Below are 16,835 nucleotides of genomic sequence, written 5' to 3' on the forward strand. Positions count from 1 at the left end.
TCTTAAGAAAGAAGAAAAATCACAAGAATACTGACCTCAGAGTAAAATCAATTCGGAAAGTCTATAATCACATGGCAAAATCATATAAAAAAACCCACAAAAAAACGAATGGAAAAGAACTGTCATATTCCTGACTTGGTACAGGCATTTTCAAATGTAGAGAAGAACATATAATTAGAAATATTTATTCACTGGTTTATGACTATAACTTTTTTCAATAATACATAATATGAAATATTCACTTAGAAGTATCATCTTGAGAGAAACAGATTACCAGACAATTACTAATATGGCAGTTGTAAAGTGTTACATGACAAGAAATAATGATTCATGTTGTTTAACAGTTCATACCGTTTTCATGACCTTTTCAAAATCATTGGAACAAAGAATGAATATCCGTTGTGTCAACACAGTAAGCTTAGTTATGTTAACCCCATATGGCTTTTCAGAAGATATTTAACTCTTAAAAAACGGGAAATTGACAATTGAAAAGTTGAAAATATTAGATATAAGTCTTGTCATATATACTGACATCAAAACTAAATGTCGAAGCTTCAACCCCGTCCTCTGTTTCCCGACTTACTTTTCACTGGGTTTAAATTCCCATGAGCAAAATCATGAGTGTCATATGGTTACCCTTAAGTAGAACCTGAGCTCATGCGCGGATTTGCTTAGACTCGTGTTACTCAGTTTTAATCTTCTGATATTGGTGTTTGGTGTACTGTTGTTTGTCTTTTTGTACTTTTTCTGTGTTTGCAATGGCGGTGTCAGTTGTTTTTCGAATTATATATTTAAATATCCCTTTGGAATCATAAATACTAGAACACACCCACGAAATCGCGGGCATTCAGAGCGTAGTTTAAAGTATGTAAAGTGTTGTTGGAAGAATTTTTTTAAACAATAAAGGACTGGAAAATTTCAGCAAAAATATCATAAGTCATAGGTTATTGGAGGGGGATAGGAAGGGTCCTGATCCCGAAATCCCGCCTTCCCGGGCTTTAAAACATGAAATCCCGAAATCCCGGTCTTAAAAAACGAAATCACGAGGTCCCGAAATTCTAGAAAAGAAATCCCGGATCCCTCTACCTTAATTTCCAATATTCCCATTTTTTGGTTTTCTATCAATTTCAATATGAACATACATTTAGTATGTTATGAACATTCAAGTAAGGAGCCTGTAATTCAGTGGTTGTTGTTTGTTTATGTGTTACATTTTTGTTTTTCGTTCATTTTTTTGTACATAAATAAGGCCTCTAGTTTTTTTGTTTGAATTGTTTTACATTGTCAGTTCGGGACCTTTTAAAGCTGAGTATGCGGTATGGGCTTTGCTCGTTGTTGAAGGTCGTACGGTAACCTATAGTTTTTAATATCTGTGTCATATATTGGTCTCTTGTGGAGAGTTGTCTCAACATGGCAATCTTACCACATCTTCTTTTTTTTGTAATCAATGAATTTTGTAAAAGATTAAATGACTGGAGAAATTCAGAAAAGGTATCAAAAGTTCACATGAATATTTTTAGCTCTTATCTGTATATTATGAACATTCATTACTATATAAATATAGCGTATTTACTTTCAATTCTAAGTTTACTAATCGATCCATAGTGGTCATTGATATAGTATAAAGACCCTCTCTATTTAATAAACTCTGTGACTGCCGTGGATAGTAATCTTGAAAATGATAGCAGATACAATTCTGAAAATACACTTTATTCTTTGTATATGTATGTTCAAAGTATACAGAAAAACGTAAACCGGAAGTCTAATCTGACTTAAAATTTCGTCCAATGACGGGACAATATCCGGATCCCTTTTTTCTTGTTTTTCTCCAAACATAACTCAATCTGAATAATCATATGAATGGATGACAAATGGCATTATGCACTGTACCTATAGGACACATAACCGTGTTGATTAATTTATTGTGGAAAGAAGAGAAGCGACACCCAAAATGAGGTCTTCTCGTTTAATAGTATAGATTTCTTAGAGACACACTCTACTTTGAGTTTACAGTAAAACAGGTTAACTTTGATCTAAATGTCATTCAGGTTTCGTAACAACATCTCTCAAAACAAATCAAATTATAACATGCAATAACATTTAATAGCAGAATTTCAGATATTATCCAAAGGCTGCGTCAAGAGGTCTGGTACAGTGACCACAAAACTTGGCACAATATTGATGTGAATATGGATTGGCACAAATATTTGTTGAATTGAGCAATAAGCAATCCACTCCTTGCTTATCTTGACATATGGCTGCAATAGAATGAAATAGAATAGTCTTAATTATAGTTAAGTATGTTAAGCTATTTTTTTTACTCATGAAACATATTTTAGTAATTGGAATTTTTTGATATTTCCTTTCCAGGCAATCTTATGTTCTTCAACTTCGTACTTTATTTAGCCTTTTAACATTTTTTTATTCGAGCGTCACTGATGAGTCTTTTGTAGACGAAACGCGCGTCTGGCGTTAATATAAATTTCAATCCTGGTATCGATGATGAATTTATTTATTTCGTTTCGCTTAGGCGTTGTATAGCCAAACGTTCGTCTAGTGTTCTAAGTGATAAGCATGGTAACTGTATTTAGTTTTACAATTGATTACGAAACTCCTCAAAGATAGCAAACTTGAAACTTGAATGATTAATTTGTTCATATAATTTCTCAATAAAATGACTAATCAATCAAAATAGTTTGAAGGCCAAATCGATAAGTTAATGATGGTGATATGAAACTGATTTTACAAAATTTGAACAAGCAGGACCAATTAATTTGCAAGACGTAATTGGAATGAATGATTTTTCATTTGACAGCTTTAGAGGTATAATGTTTGAAGTACCTTCTAAATGTTTGGACAACAATCGTTCTTATTTTGTTTACTTCTTTAATATTTCAAATAAAATTCTTTTGATGTAAAATCGAGAATGGAAACGGGGAATGTGTCAAAGTAGTCCATTGGTCAGTTCATATTTAACTTTTTCATGGTGACATTCGAACCTTAGAAGAAATGTTGAAGATACCAAAAAGACATTCAAAATCATTGATTGAAACTAAACTGACAAGTCCATGTCCAAAAGCAAAACAGACAAATAAAAGTACAAACGACACAATTGAAAACTAAAGACTAAGCATCACGAATCCCACCAAGACATTGGTTGATTTCAGATGCTCCGGAAGGGTAAGCATATCCTGCTTTACATGTTGCACCCGTCGTGTTGGTCATGTTATAACAAACCCAAATATAATCTAATTTGGTAGGCCACACACGTGAAAATTTAACAGGATTGAAGTTACGACATAAGGAACATATCCGATATCATCTTTGAAACAAATATTCTATAACGGTTAACCAACCTGTAATAACGTCCATACAATTTACGAAGGGATGATTTCAACTTCACTATTTGGAACTCTTGGATTCATAGCTTCGAAGTGAACAGCTACCCTCTTTCAAGGAAATTAGTAAATGCCCTGCATAGTTTTGTGAACTTCATAGACAAATGTTTCTTTTTCTCTTTTTATGGATGGTCGTAGCTTGTCTGACTTGAACCTATTTGATTGAACGTCTCAGCTTATTATCGAAATATGATTGATACTTTCATGTACATATCAAAAAGCAAAAAGTTGAGTTTGAATTTCTTTCGTGTTGAATCGTCACTTTGAACCCCAAAGCAAACTTTTTGACGTATAAATTATTTTATTTCACTGCATGTTGATTTTGATGGTGAAATCAACATTTGATTGGTTGAAACTATCACACGTGACGTCGAACAAAACTTCATATTCCCCTCTGAATATCATATTCCCCTCTGAATATTATATTCCACTCTGTAGATCGGGACCTCGAGAAAACAAACCTATACAAATAAACGTAAACGAAGCATAGGCAGTGGAATAAAACATTCATTTCCCTAAACTTCGAGAGATATGAAGATTTGTTCACCCTCGAAAAATCACATTTCCCTCGGGCAAAGCCCTCGTGAAATATGAATATTCTTGGATGAACAAATCTTCATATCTCCCTCAGGAACGGGAAATAAATGTATAGAATTCTTTTAAAGATAAATGACCAAAAAGGATCATACCAAAAGATATCAAGGACATTTCATTTCTTGGATATTTTATAAGCTTTATGGCCAAAAAGAGCCGTACAACAGACCAATATCAAACTGAATTAACATTGGTTTATGTAATTTGAATCTGAGTCGTTTCTTGAATAAATCAAAAGCTAATTCATGAAGGAATTTAGTATTTTTCTCTAGTGCTGAAGCAATTTTTATGGAGATAAAGATCTCATCGGGACTTGCAAAACATCGGTAACTTGATTGACCAAAATGCTAAAAATGAAAATATTCCTTGATGGACTCAATCCACATTATAAGGAGATCTGAATTTTACCTGTAGTTGTGGTTGTTATACTTGTAGTTGTCGGAGTTGATGTTGTAAGGGTTGATGCGGTAAATCTAATTTTGGTAATCGTTGTTGTGTCAATTGAAGTAGGCAGTGTGGTAACTGGAGGTGTGGTTGTAATATGAGTTGTTGTAGTGGCAGGTCTTACTGTTGCCTTGGACGTTGAAGTAGCTAAAATTTTGTTGAAGTACTATTGATATGGTATAGCAAAATCAATGAAATAGTTTAGATGAGTAAAAACTGCAATATTTCAATATGTTCAACCAAATTGGAAAGACTGCACAATTATTAAAGTGCTTTTTTTTTTAAATGCCTGAACCTGTGTTTTTCAGTCAGATCATCTTAGCACAAAGCAGTATGAAACTTGTTTTTTAACAGAAGAATTGAGATGAAAAATTGGTATTTACCAAGTTGGTACCGGATTACTGACTACAGAACTGAATAATTTCGATTTTTGAGTACTTATACGAGGTTCTGTTTGAGTTTAAACAATTATGAACGGACTAATTTTCACTAAGTTTTGCAAATTAGGTGGATAATTGTGTTTTGTAATTAACTGAAAATTACTCTTTACAAAAAAAATCTATATAGTTCAAGACATACATGTACAGCAAATAAACACACAGCATATGATATTTACCTTGATGATTGAGTGCATATTCAGCCACTGGAAACAAAGTAATACTGTAGTATTACTGTAAAGGATATAACAAAAAAATATGTCCCAGATACAAGATATTCTAAGATACATGATTGTTTTATTATTTATCTTTTGGCTTATAACTAGCTGTAAGTAATTGTGAGTTCATTCAGATCTAGATCTGCACTCATGGCCTTTTTTTGGCTGTTTGGAATTAGGGAGGTATAAATACCCCAAATGTGTTTTGGATTAATGTTTTCTGCTTGTGTTGATCTGAGTTGAGCTGTCGAGTTTTATAACTAGCAAATTAGTATTTATATTGTGCTGTTTCACAATTCTCTCAGGGTAAGATGGAGGTAGAGAACTCGCATGTTTATCCCAATTATATTTTTTTCTGTACCATGTCAGGAATATGTAGTGCAGCTGTTATCGTTAGTTCATATCTATGCAAAGATCTTTTCGTAGATGGTTTTGTTATACACTAGGCCGTTAGTTTTCTTAATTAAACGGTTTCATCTTTTTTATGTACAGGCCTTTTATAATGTGTAGTTTATTCTGATTGTCGTACGATTGCTTATACTTGAATTGCTTACGTCCAATTCATTTGAATTGTCTCATTGGCAATCATACCACACTTCTTATTTTTAATTAGAATAGTGATCCCTATATATTATTAACTATTACAGTATGTTTTTTTATTAACATACCGTTAGGAACGTCATCACAAGTTGGATAACAGGTATAATATGTCTGTTTCACAGATAAATTGTCGTAACTGCAATTCTGTTGCCTTTTCCACGAATGTGACCTACCGAAATATAACTATCAGCTGGTTGGTATGACCAACACAACAAGTGCCACCCTCCCTGACAGCATCTCAGATTTTGATAGGATTCATGTTGCTTAGTCATTAAAGTTCTATACCAACATTGCACTGTTGGTTGTTGGTTGTTTTTTCTTTCTTTTTGTAGTTTGAGTTAATGCGTTTCCTTCAGTTTTAAAGTGTCACCCGGATTTGCCATTACTACTGTTGCCTTTATTTAGTCTTGGCTTTGTAAATTTATTTTCGTCTTATAGGTTTGAATGTCCCTTTGGTCTCTCTGAAACTTAATACTAAACCGTTCAAAATATACACAAAATTTAAAACACAAAACATGATACTCACAAGTATTTGTTGCACAATTATTGTTGTTGCATATACATCCCACCTCGTTGACATCTCTATACGACGCACAATTTTTCCCCGTCTTTAAAGAAAATGTATTATAATGTGAATACATAAACGTGTGTGACTACGAAAAATAAAAACAAAATGATTTAGATTCATATGTATATCAATATTTATCATATTTGTCTATCGTGAAGAGTAATAAATAAATTCAAGTTAAGAGTTGTTGAAATTTAACAAGTGTTTAGCTTTTTCAGAATTATCTTATATTTATTCTAATACAATTATTGCTTCTTTCAGTGTTTTCCTTGTTTATGTGCAAGTTTAAAAGTAAATTTGACGGTGAAAAGAAAGGTATAAGGGGGTCGATGTGAAATCATTGATAAAATCGGAAATAAGGAAAACAACACCAGACATTAATTGTTTGACCTATAATATGGACACTTATTCATTTTTTCTTTGGTCATACATCTCTTCACTCGGTTCGGGCTTGTCGGTCGTTGGCTTTCAATTGTTTGACGTCGGGCGTTCACAATGATATTACCTCAAACACAGTGCATCGCACAAATACAATATATATATATATAAAACAGCAATTACATTGTTTTGTTTCTCAAAACTGTAAAATATATCTCAGGTTATCCGTCAGATATTGTTGTTGATAGTTTTTGTTCATAAACGTCTACTCCGAATCTTCTTTTATCAAAAACTTTTGTTGACATCAGTTTTCGTGATTTATTTTAACTTCTTATAAGCCCACTAATGTATGTAAATGTATACTTGTGGTCATAATTTTAAAACGACTCCACAATGATATGAATATTTACTTCTTAAAGTCATAAGAAACCTCAAGTAAAAAAAAAATAATGCATATGTTTTTTATAATTCAATGGATAGTTTTCATTATAAAACTTATGTACATATACTTTTTTCTGAAGAAAATTCTTTAATTTATTCATATTTAGAAGAAGTTTACTTTATTTGAATTGCTTCCTTCCAGCAAGCAATTCCCTCGACATATTTTCCGTATGCAAGGTAACCTCAGTGTGACCCATCTCGTAAAAATCCGGTGACCACAATACGCATGAATGTCCTTAAAATAAACTTTTATCTGTATTTACATGTTAAACACGTGCTGATTTTCCATGCTTTTTTGTTTATTTTTCGTCAATTGTTGACAAACAGGTGACAATCGTTAAACTTCGGCTTCAAAACACGAACTTTAATTACCTGCCATATTTTCACAACACTGACTGATTGAAAAAAAAATTCACGATTATACGAAATTTACACGAAAAAAATGATAAAATTCGAGTACAGAAGACTAAGTTTATGATGTTTGTATGCATTAGTTCAAGAATTGGAAGAATATTATTTTTCACCGGTCACTCGTTTCTTATGACTTTAAGTGTGTGGACACAAAGATATTTATCCATATCATACTTACATGAAAGGCAAGACATCTACTTGTGGCAACTCCCTGGTATGTGAATAACTGACAGAACATCTGAAAGGTATACATGTTTTTTTAATTTTATGCGGATTATAAAATTGAGAAAGGAAATCGGGAATGCTATTTTATATAATATATTTTTCGTCATTGATGAACCATTTCAATTATTATGAACATAATAATGATCATTATTGTTATTATGAAAATGACCAAAATATTTAAGGTTTGTGTACCTTTATAAAGCCAGTTTTGTACGATTTTTTCGAACACCAGTTGTATCTAAACTACAGATATAATGAATAATAGAGACAGGCCATTTTGAACATATACTAGGAGGAAACTTGATGCGAAGCATTACCATTTACTGTTGCATTGCATTTAATAGAAAAAAGTACTGTGTTGCAAATAAACTAATATTGTGGTAGAAAATCCACAGCCTTTAATAAAGAGATTTTTGTTATAAAATTTGAAACATAGATTACTCATTTGCTTTTCCATAATGTACTAGTGTTTATTTTTTACAAAAAGTTCTAACCAACCTGTAAATTCCGAAATACATCGTTCAGAGTAACTAAAGTTGAGCGCACCCTAAAAGGTGTACTTGATTTGGTCCATATTTTTATTTGTTCTAACCAATAACTATATTAATAAACTTGTTTTTAAGAAATCAATGCTAGCACTGCATGCAATAATCCTATATCTATCGATCATCAGATTGCCAAATATGATAGAACAAGGATATAGGCTGTGAATTTTCTATAAAATTTCCATATGTTTAGCATTGAAGCAACCAAAGGGTACATAATCCTTAAAGGAAGAAAAAAATCCCGGCACATATCTGCGCTAGGAAAGTCATCGTTCAATTAGACATTTTCTGTTAAACTGAAATCTGTTGAAAATCAATGTCAAATTGGAAAAAAAACAACATTTTTTTAAATAAAGACCCAATGTTACAATGCTTTTAACATAAATCTATGTTTTATATATATATATATATCTTTTCCTTGGTTTCTCTCAAATAGTAATATAACTAATAATTAAGATGATGAACAACGTCGATGTCAAAACTTAAAATCTATATCTCAATATCATCATGCGTTATTTATGAAGTTGATAAGGAATATTTATAAAAAATGTAACACGTTCTATGACATAATGCTGGTTCGATAGATATGTGCAAAATAAATGAGATATGTTTTCTAAAACACATCTTGTCCAACTAACAGTCGTTTTGGATGATTTACATCTGCAAATATATATCAACTATTATCAGTACATTGGTATAACACAATTAGTGCGCTAGAAGTATATAGTACTTACATCACTACGACATGAGGCCTTGTTGCATAAATATTCTGAGGCTGGAAAACTTTGTATTATTAATTGGAGTATCGTTAAATATTTAATACAATTATAAATTACATAATGATAACCGTTTCTAATGTATAATTCAAAAGTAATGCATATTCAGTTTTCTTTTTAGAAAAACAGCATATTTTTAGACTTTAAATACTGTGGTATGATTGCCAATCAGGCAACACTTCACCAGAGACCAAATGACAAAGAAATTATCAACTAGAAGTCATCATACGGTCTTCAACAATAAGCACATTTCTTTCTAAATAATTAGAAAAGTTTTCATTTGTCTCACGATGCACGCAAACGACCCAGCACACATACATTCATTTTGGTTTTCAGACAATTCTATAAGGTTCAGTAAACAGTGCAAAATCATTTTTCCTGAAAATATGTTTAAACAGTTAATCATTAGAAAATTTACATGTGTAAAACTTATGATTATTTTCGTCAATGCTATAAGATCCAGAATCGATGTGGCTAAACTTATTTAGCATTACAGGCTGTAATTTAAAATTAAGACAGTAACACACACAATCTGAAAATATCTAGTTACTCTTTCTATCTTTGAACAATTAAAATGTTTTTAAAGCTTAACAGTACTTTCACTTACCATGTGTTGGGACAATTATACGATTCTTGTTGTAGTCGATTACTGTAAAACAATCTCGAAGAATTAATGTTTTTTCCAACATTCAATAATTTAAAATTGATTATCTTATAATTCGTAATGTTTTTATAGCCAATGCTCCCTTATTCAATACGAACACTGCAAATGCATCTCTAGCATTTATATCTTAATCGATAAATATACCACAATAACAACAATAGGTTAAAAAATTCATGCGTGTGTATATTTTTGAAATTATCTTTATTATATTATCAATATTCAATAGATCTTCTTTCAATTTAGAATAAAGTAAATTTAAAGTGCTCTCGACCAATGAAATTGTAGGATTTGGTGTCTCCTAGTTGTGAATAATGAATAAAATCATGTTCTTAGTGAGGCATTTTTCTATTTTTTGGGTCTATTTACAGTTCAAAACAAAGAGTTTCTATAAAGGAGTTGCATCTGCCCTGAATCACATTTATCAGATTGAAAGGATTTATCTCAGTGATTGAACCTGACTAAAAGTTGTATTGTAATTAGTATAACAAACAAAAAAAACACCTGAATATGTTGAAGTTTACTGGTGCAGTAAAATTGGTACCTCGAATGTTATTATGAATTCAATATTTTTTCAAATTACTAAAACAAATACACTATACCAAAGCAATTTATGCTAGAAAAAAAAAAAGAAAAAAAGTTTCAAAATACTAATTCACATAAATCATAAGCTTTTCAACACTTTTATTCCTGAATGGTTGGGAAAGATTTTTAAAAGTTAAACTGTAAATACAAAAAGATGATTCCTCTCTAAAATATTGCATGATTTACATTCCTACTCACAATCAGGAAACAACTACTATTCTCACCTTTTCGAAATTCCTTGTACTATTGTGTGACATAATGTCTATTACACATATTTTAATATTTCCCAAATTAAAAAAAAAGTCCTTACATCACTACAACAAACTCATAAATGAAATGGTAAAAAAATGAAGTTATGCATCAATAATAAACATTTAATTTCAATTGACCATAGCATGCTGACTATGAAACTAATTATTGAACAAAACAAATCAAATGATCATTCGAGCCTTCAGCACTTTACAGTATTCTAAGTTTGTAAGAGAATGATAATCACTTTCTTTATGATAAGTACTCGCTAGAGCTCGTTCATAATCATGAAGAAAGGGGTTATCTTTCTCTTACATCAAATACTAAATTAAAACGTCCAATGATAAATATCATTATGATTGCGATACGATGATCTGTCCTTGCGAAACAGATATTTGTCTTGAAGCATGTCTAGAACTTTATACTTTCGATGAAAAATAATTATTTTCAAATATCAATTGCAAAATCATACTTGCTCTGGTAACACATTGTGAGTCTGAACAATAACACCCGCCATTAGCAGAAACATAATTAGAAGAAGTACACAACTGTCCAGCCTGAAAATAGTATAAATATCCTACGACTTGATATCATATGAGCACAGACATAAGTGGAAAGTGAGAGATTAATTGCAGATGACAAAAAATATTAAAAAAAGGACGCATACCTATTTTTATTTCGTTAGGTAACGTGTAGCTGCTTTATACTGCTTACAAGACGACATGAAGTTTTATATTTAAGCTGTGAGAGGCTTAACGATCCGTCGATACCTTTCATTTTCAACAGCACAACAAGATAAACTAGTCCTTTTACTAAGAACAACCTCTTTGCCCATTTGATTACGGAATTATTCGAACACTATCTCCCAAATAATCATAAATAAATTTAACTGACAGTTCATAAATGTTTTGGTTAATAGTCATTAAAGAAATTGAATTCACAGCAAATTAAACATCGCTGCGTTACAACATCCATGTTACCTCATTGCAAATTTGGTTGAAACTGATGCATTTTGCACGCAATATTTGTAGTTCGTCGCAGAATGTCAAGGAATCTGCTTCGCGGTGTTCAATTGTTATAAGAATCTTCATTATTTTAAAGATGAGGATATATAGTCCTGGTATCTATGATGAGTTTATTTATCTAATCGATAGCAAGACCATGTTTTTGGTTGTTTTTTTCAAAAACACAAAAAGCAATAACCATACCTGAAATATCATACATCGGCCTTGTATAATGTTGTTATCCTCGTACAAATTACAATAAGGCTGAAAATCAAATAAATTTATGATCGTTAAACTGCTTTGTAGAAACAACTTTTTAAAGCATTACATTCAGAAATTTTAATAAGATGAAAGGAACCTTAATGGTATATCTAAGACTTCTTTTAAGCTGAGTTTTACTGTGCGTATTGCTATGTGTTTCTTTATTCTATATTGGATGAGATATAGAAGGAGGGTTGAGATATTACAAAACATGTTTAACATCGTTTCATGTTTGTGCATGTCCCAATTCAGGAGATTGTGGCCGTTGTTACTCTTGTTTCTTTTATATATTAGTTTTGTTTTGGAATGAAGTGTGACGTCCATTTTAACTGAACTAGTACACAATTTCATTAAGGGTCCAGATGAAACCACTTCCGGGTGCGGGATTTTCTCGCTTCGTACAAGACCTAATGGTGGCCTTCGGCTGTTGTCTGCCTTATAAACGGGTTATACCTGAGGCTCTTTGACATATTCCCCATTTCTATTCTCAATGCGTCCTTTAATAAGCAAATTTCATTGTAAAAACGGTATTTAATGTTTTTCTTGTACCTTGTAAAATCCAAATCCTTGTATAAATAATGACGGTATAAATAGGTCTTATCGTTTACAAGTTGAAGTTGAAATATATAATCATCCCTTCGTAAATTTTACGGACGCCATCACGAGTTGGTTGACCGTTATGGAATAACCGTTTTACAAATGATATCGGATATGTTCCTTACGTCGTAACTACAATCCCCTTCCCTTTCATGAATTTGACCTATCGAATTATACTTTTTACCGGATTTGTAATCACATAAGCAACACGACGGGTGCCGCATGTGGAGCAGGATCTGCTTACCCTTCTGGAGCACCTGAGATCATCCCTAGTTTTTGGTGGGGTTCGTGTTGTTTATTCTTTAGTTTTCTATGTTGTGTAATGTGTACTATTGTTTTTCTGTTTGTCTTTTTCATTTTTAGCCATGGCATTGTCAGTTTGTTTTAGATTTACGAGTTTGACTGTCCCTTTGGTATCTTTGGTCCCTCTTTTACATCTGATATAAAAATAAAAAAAAAGCATCTGTATTCTTCCTCATACTCCAAGAAGATCTTTATAAGTACATTGCACTGTCCTTCTTTTACAGCATCATCGTGATTTGAAAGATTATAAATGCCTAGGCAAAAGATATCAAAGGAATAAACAAACTCGATCTTACACAGCTACTTTTGCAAAGGTACTATTTCTGTACTAAAAATATGTAGTACTGGAAATTTACTTTTAATATTCAGTACTATTTCTTGATTTTAAAATCATTGTAATATTTATGTACTTGTATTTTACAGTACTTGATATGCACTAAATATTTTGGTACAGAAATAATACAATATTCCATGTTTGAAAATCATAATTTTAAGAGATTTGAAATAGTAAAACTTTCAAAATGCCTAAAATGTAACGGTAGTAATACAAATCTGTAGTACATAGATTTTAAATACAAATTAAGTATTGTTAAATATAGGTACCTAAATATTACAATAGTTATAAAGTAACAAATTACAAAATAGTACTGAACATTAAAAGTAAATTTGCAGTACTACAGATTTTTTGGTCAGAAATAGTACCTATGCAAAAGTAGCTGTGTAAGCCGGAAACAAACTCAAACAATTTGACAACACCCCTACAAAAACAAAAGTAAAAGACAAACAACAAGATACAAAACTCAACATAGAAAACTAAATCACAACAACCACACCTAAATCCGAGAGAAATCTCAGGTGATCAACAAGGATACTAGGCAGATACTGGTCAATATCTGGCACGCATCGTTTTGCTCATATAATCACAAACACGGTAATAAAAGAGGGACGGAAGATATCAGCAGGCGCGGATCTAGATCTCGAAGCGGGGGGGGGGGGGGGGGGAGGATACCCGTTTTGCAATTCCTAATTCAAAAAAGGGGGTTCCAATCATTAAAAATCATTGATCGTAACCCCCCCCCCCCGGCCTGGATCCACCACTGCCCTTGCATCTATTCCACTAGCCGCGTCTTAATATGTGTGTTGGTAAAGGTTTTAATCTTAATAAGTCTGTTTGGTGGTTCTTTTATGTTTGTTTGTGAGATTTGCATTAACCATTTGCTTTACCCAATTCTGAACGTGTTTTTCAACAAACTGTCCGGGGTTGTCGACAGTAGCGAACAAAACGCAAATTTTTCTGCACTTCACATGGCTGCAAAATTTTCAATAACTTCCGTCCTGTGAAGTTGAATAGACAATGCATGGGAAAAATTACAGCCACGCATATTAGAAGCATCTTTTTAACCCTTAAATTTCGCGTTAATGAAAAGGAAAAGAACTAGGTGGATTCCAGTTTTTATTTAGAATGCTATACATTTGACCACTAAGTACAGATGGGGAAATGAAGTTTGCTTGTTCTTTAAGCAGGTGCCATTTTCTAAAAATAATCTTGTGTTAAGGGTGAAAAAGTATTTTTCTTCAAATCAAGATTATAATAAACGTCGTTTTAATCATAAAACCAACATAGTAATAAAATATAGGGATAGCTGCCTTGATTGTCTTAATTAAATCCTTTGATCCTCTAATTATCAAGTTACCCTCAGGCCAATGTAATTATGACATGTGTATATATAAAGAAGTGTAGCGACAACGTGTCACCCTATATTCAGTGCTGGATACTCAATTTGTAGTAAAGATAACATTAAAACAAGAAATGGTTAATACAAAAATTATTTTAAGATTTTCAAGCCTCCAAATCCCCTTAAATCCGCTAGTGACCAGAGGAACAGTCAAACTCATAAATCGAAAATAAACTGATAACGCCTTGGCTAAACATGAAAAAGACAAACAAAAAAACAATACTACACATGCAACAACATAGAAAACTAAAGAATAAGCAACACGAATATATTTCATTACTTTTTATATCTGAGAAGTTGCTTAAAAATAAGCTATTGTAAGTTCCTTATATTTTAAAATTGATGATACAAAAATATAAGACTATACCACAATGAAAAATGATTTTTAAACAACAGAATGTATCCCTTGTGGTTTCGTTCATCTTCTTGTGTAGGGGCAGGGGGTATGTATAATTAGTCTATATATATACCCGAAAGACATCCACTATTTCATATGTCTATTTATTGCATTGATGGACAATTTTGCAGGTTATTTCAGATGGGCAAGATGTTTTTTTACTTTAAAATATGTTAGAGCATTCCACATTTGAATGCCAACACAATTACAAACATCAACATGACAACTGGTAAGATATTAAAAGTCATATGAGACAAATGACTGGTGAACATAAAGTTTATCCAATTCTTGAACCAATGCATATGTATATCATAAACTTAGTCTTCTGTGCACGGTTTTATCATTTTTCACGCAAACATGTCTTCTTTGAACAATTTTATCATTTTTTACGCAAATGCAAACATATCTTATAATCGTCAATTTTCTTTTCTCTCTGTCTGTTATGTAATGAAAATATGACAGTTAATAAATTGTCGTGTATTGAAGCCGAAGATTAACGAGTGTCATCTTATTGTTAACAATCAACAAAGAAGCATGGATATTGAGCACGTGTATAACATGTACAATCAGTTGATAGTTTATTTCAGTGACAGATACATGCGTATTACGTTTACCGTATTTTTACGAGAGGGTCACGCTAAAGTAACTTGCATACGACAAATGTGTCGGCGAATTTCTTCCTGGAAGCAAGCAATTAAAAATAGGAAACTTCTTCTAAATGTGGAAAAATTAAAGTATTTTCTTTAGAAAAAAAGTATATAAACATAAGTTTAATAAAGAAAACTATCCATTTTGTTATAAAAAAAACATATTATTCATTAATTTTTAATTTTAGGTAATGTTAAATGATAAATTACCTGATGTTTATCACAGACTTCAGCTACACAGGTGTATGGACCCAAGTGTTCTATAATGTCAGAACAGATACATTTGTTGACATTTGAATTTTATAAAGTTTCTAGTTTAATTTCATTTCACTTTTTGTTTTCACTCAGAAAGGCGTTTTTCTGGTAATCTCTTTATCATGAACATTTGAATTCATTACCTTACAAAGCCAGAAATGCAAATGTACTTGAAAAGTTGATGGTCCTTATAAAAACCTGTCAATCTTATTGAAATTTATTCTTTTTTTTTGTATAATTAGTTGGTTATCGATGCTTATGTGCAATTTGGCGTGAAATGCTACAAACATGTTAACTCCGACGGAAATTCGTTAGTCAAATGGAATAATCAAAAGCTCAAACACATCAAAAGAATGCATATGTATTGCTGTTGTAGCAATGTAGTTTTTTTGTATTTGGGGTTCAATGAAGAGGAAAAGAAAAGGCTTGTACTCATTACTTCAAAATCTATGAGGTAGTGTGATTTCGAGTATTTTAATGTATTTCAATACTCACTGCAGAAATCAATGCGCGTTAAAACTTTATAATCAAAATAAAAATAACTCTTTTTGTCAATGGATAAGTCAGCAATTTACATTCAAATCAAATCTAAATCATCATATATGCCCTCTTCTTTTATAAAAGAATTTTGTGGAATACTTGATTTATTTCAATATTCATGACAATTAAATTTAACCAATTGAATGACCTTACTGTGGATGAAACAAATTGCTCCGTCCTTGTTAAGGAAGAGATATGATAAGGTTACTTTATGGTTCATTATATTCAAAAATCATAGCATTCATTTTATTGTTTTTATCATTTTCTTGACAGCAAAAGATTAAATTCAGATATATTTAAATTCGGATTATTTAACCAGTGGAAAAAATCAAACATTGATTCATTGCGTTTGTAAATATCTACTCCAAATCTACAGTCTTTTCACTTTGCAGTTATATTGAAACATTTGCATTTCTCCTGAAAAAAATATTGGAATCACAGATTCAAATTCCTGATTCTTATTAAGACATGTGTTGTTTTTCGACGAATATGCCGTATAGTCCTTGCTCATTGGTAAGAATATAAAACAAAGCAAATGAGTAAATATACAATATTGAAGTCCTAG

At 31.6% G+C, this 16,835-nt stretch overlaps 1 protein-coding gene and 1 long non-coding RNA gene across 2 annotated transcripts; both read right to left on the minus strand.

The window, feature by feature from the left end:
* Positions 1-2,121: 2,121 nt before the first annotated feature.
* LOC134706066 (uncharacterized protein DDB_G0290587-like) lies at positions 2,122-9,030 on the minus strand. The gene is made up of 6 exons (XM_063564775.1): positions 8,994-9,030; positions 7,668-7,727; positions 6,218-6,299; positions 5,053-5,079; positions 4,401-4,583; positions 2,122-2,258 (listed from the first exon to the last, which is right to left on the minus strand). Exons 2-6 carry the CDS (start codon positions 7,725-7,727, stop codon positions 2,122-2,124), a joined length of 489 nt encoding a protein of 162 aa, XP_063420845.1. The 5' UTR covers positions 8,994-9,030.
* A 612-nt stretch (positions 9,031-9,642) lies between these two features.
* On the minus strand, positions 9,643-15,741 carry LOC134705483 (uncharacterized). Its single transcript, XR_010105580.1, has 4 exons — positions 15,686-15,741; positions 11,739-11,798; positions 11,003-11,087; positions 9,643-9,684 (listed from the first exon to the last, which is right to left on the minus strand). It is a non-coding gene; the product is annotated as an uncharacterized LOC134705483 (long non-coding RNA).
* Between the last annotated feature and the right edge of the window lie 1,094 nt (positions 15,742-16,835).

The sequence above is a fragment of the Mytilus trossulus genome, chromosome 2 (genome assembly GCF_036588685.1).
Source record: "Mytilus trossulus isolate FHL-02 chromosome 2, PNRI_Mtr1.1.1.hap1, whole genome shotgun sequence".
In the NCBI taxonomy this organism is placed as follows: domain Eukaryota; kingdom Metazoa; phylum Mollusca; class Bivalvia; order Mytilida; family Mytilidae; genus Mytilus; species Mytilus trossulus.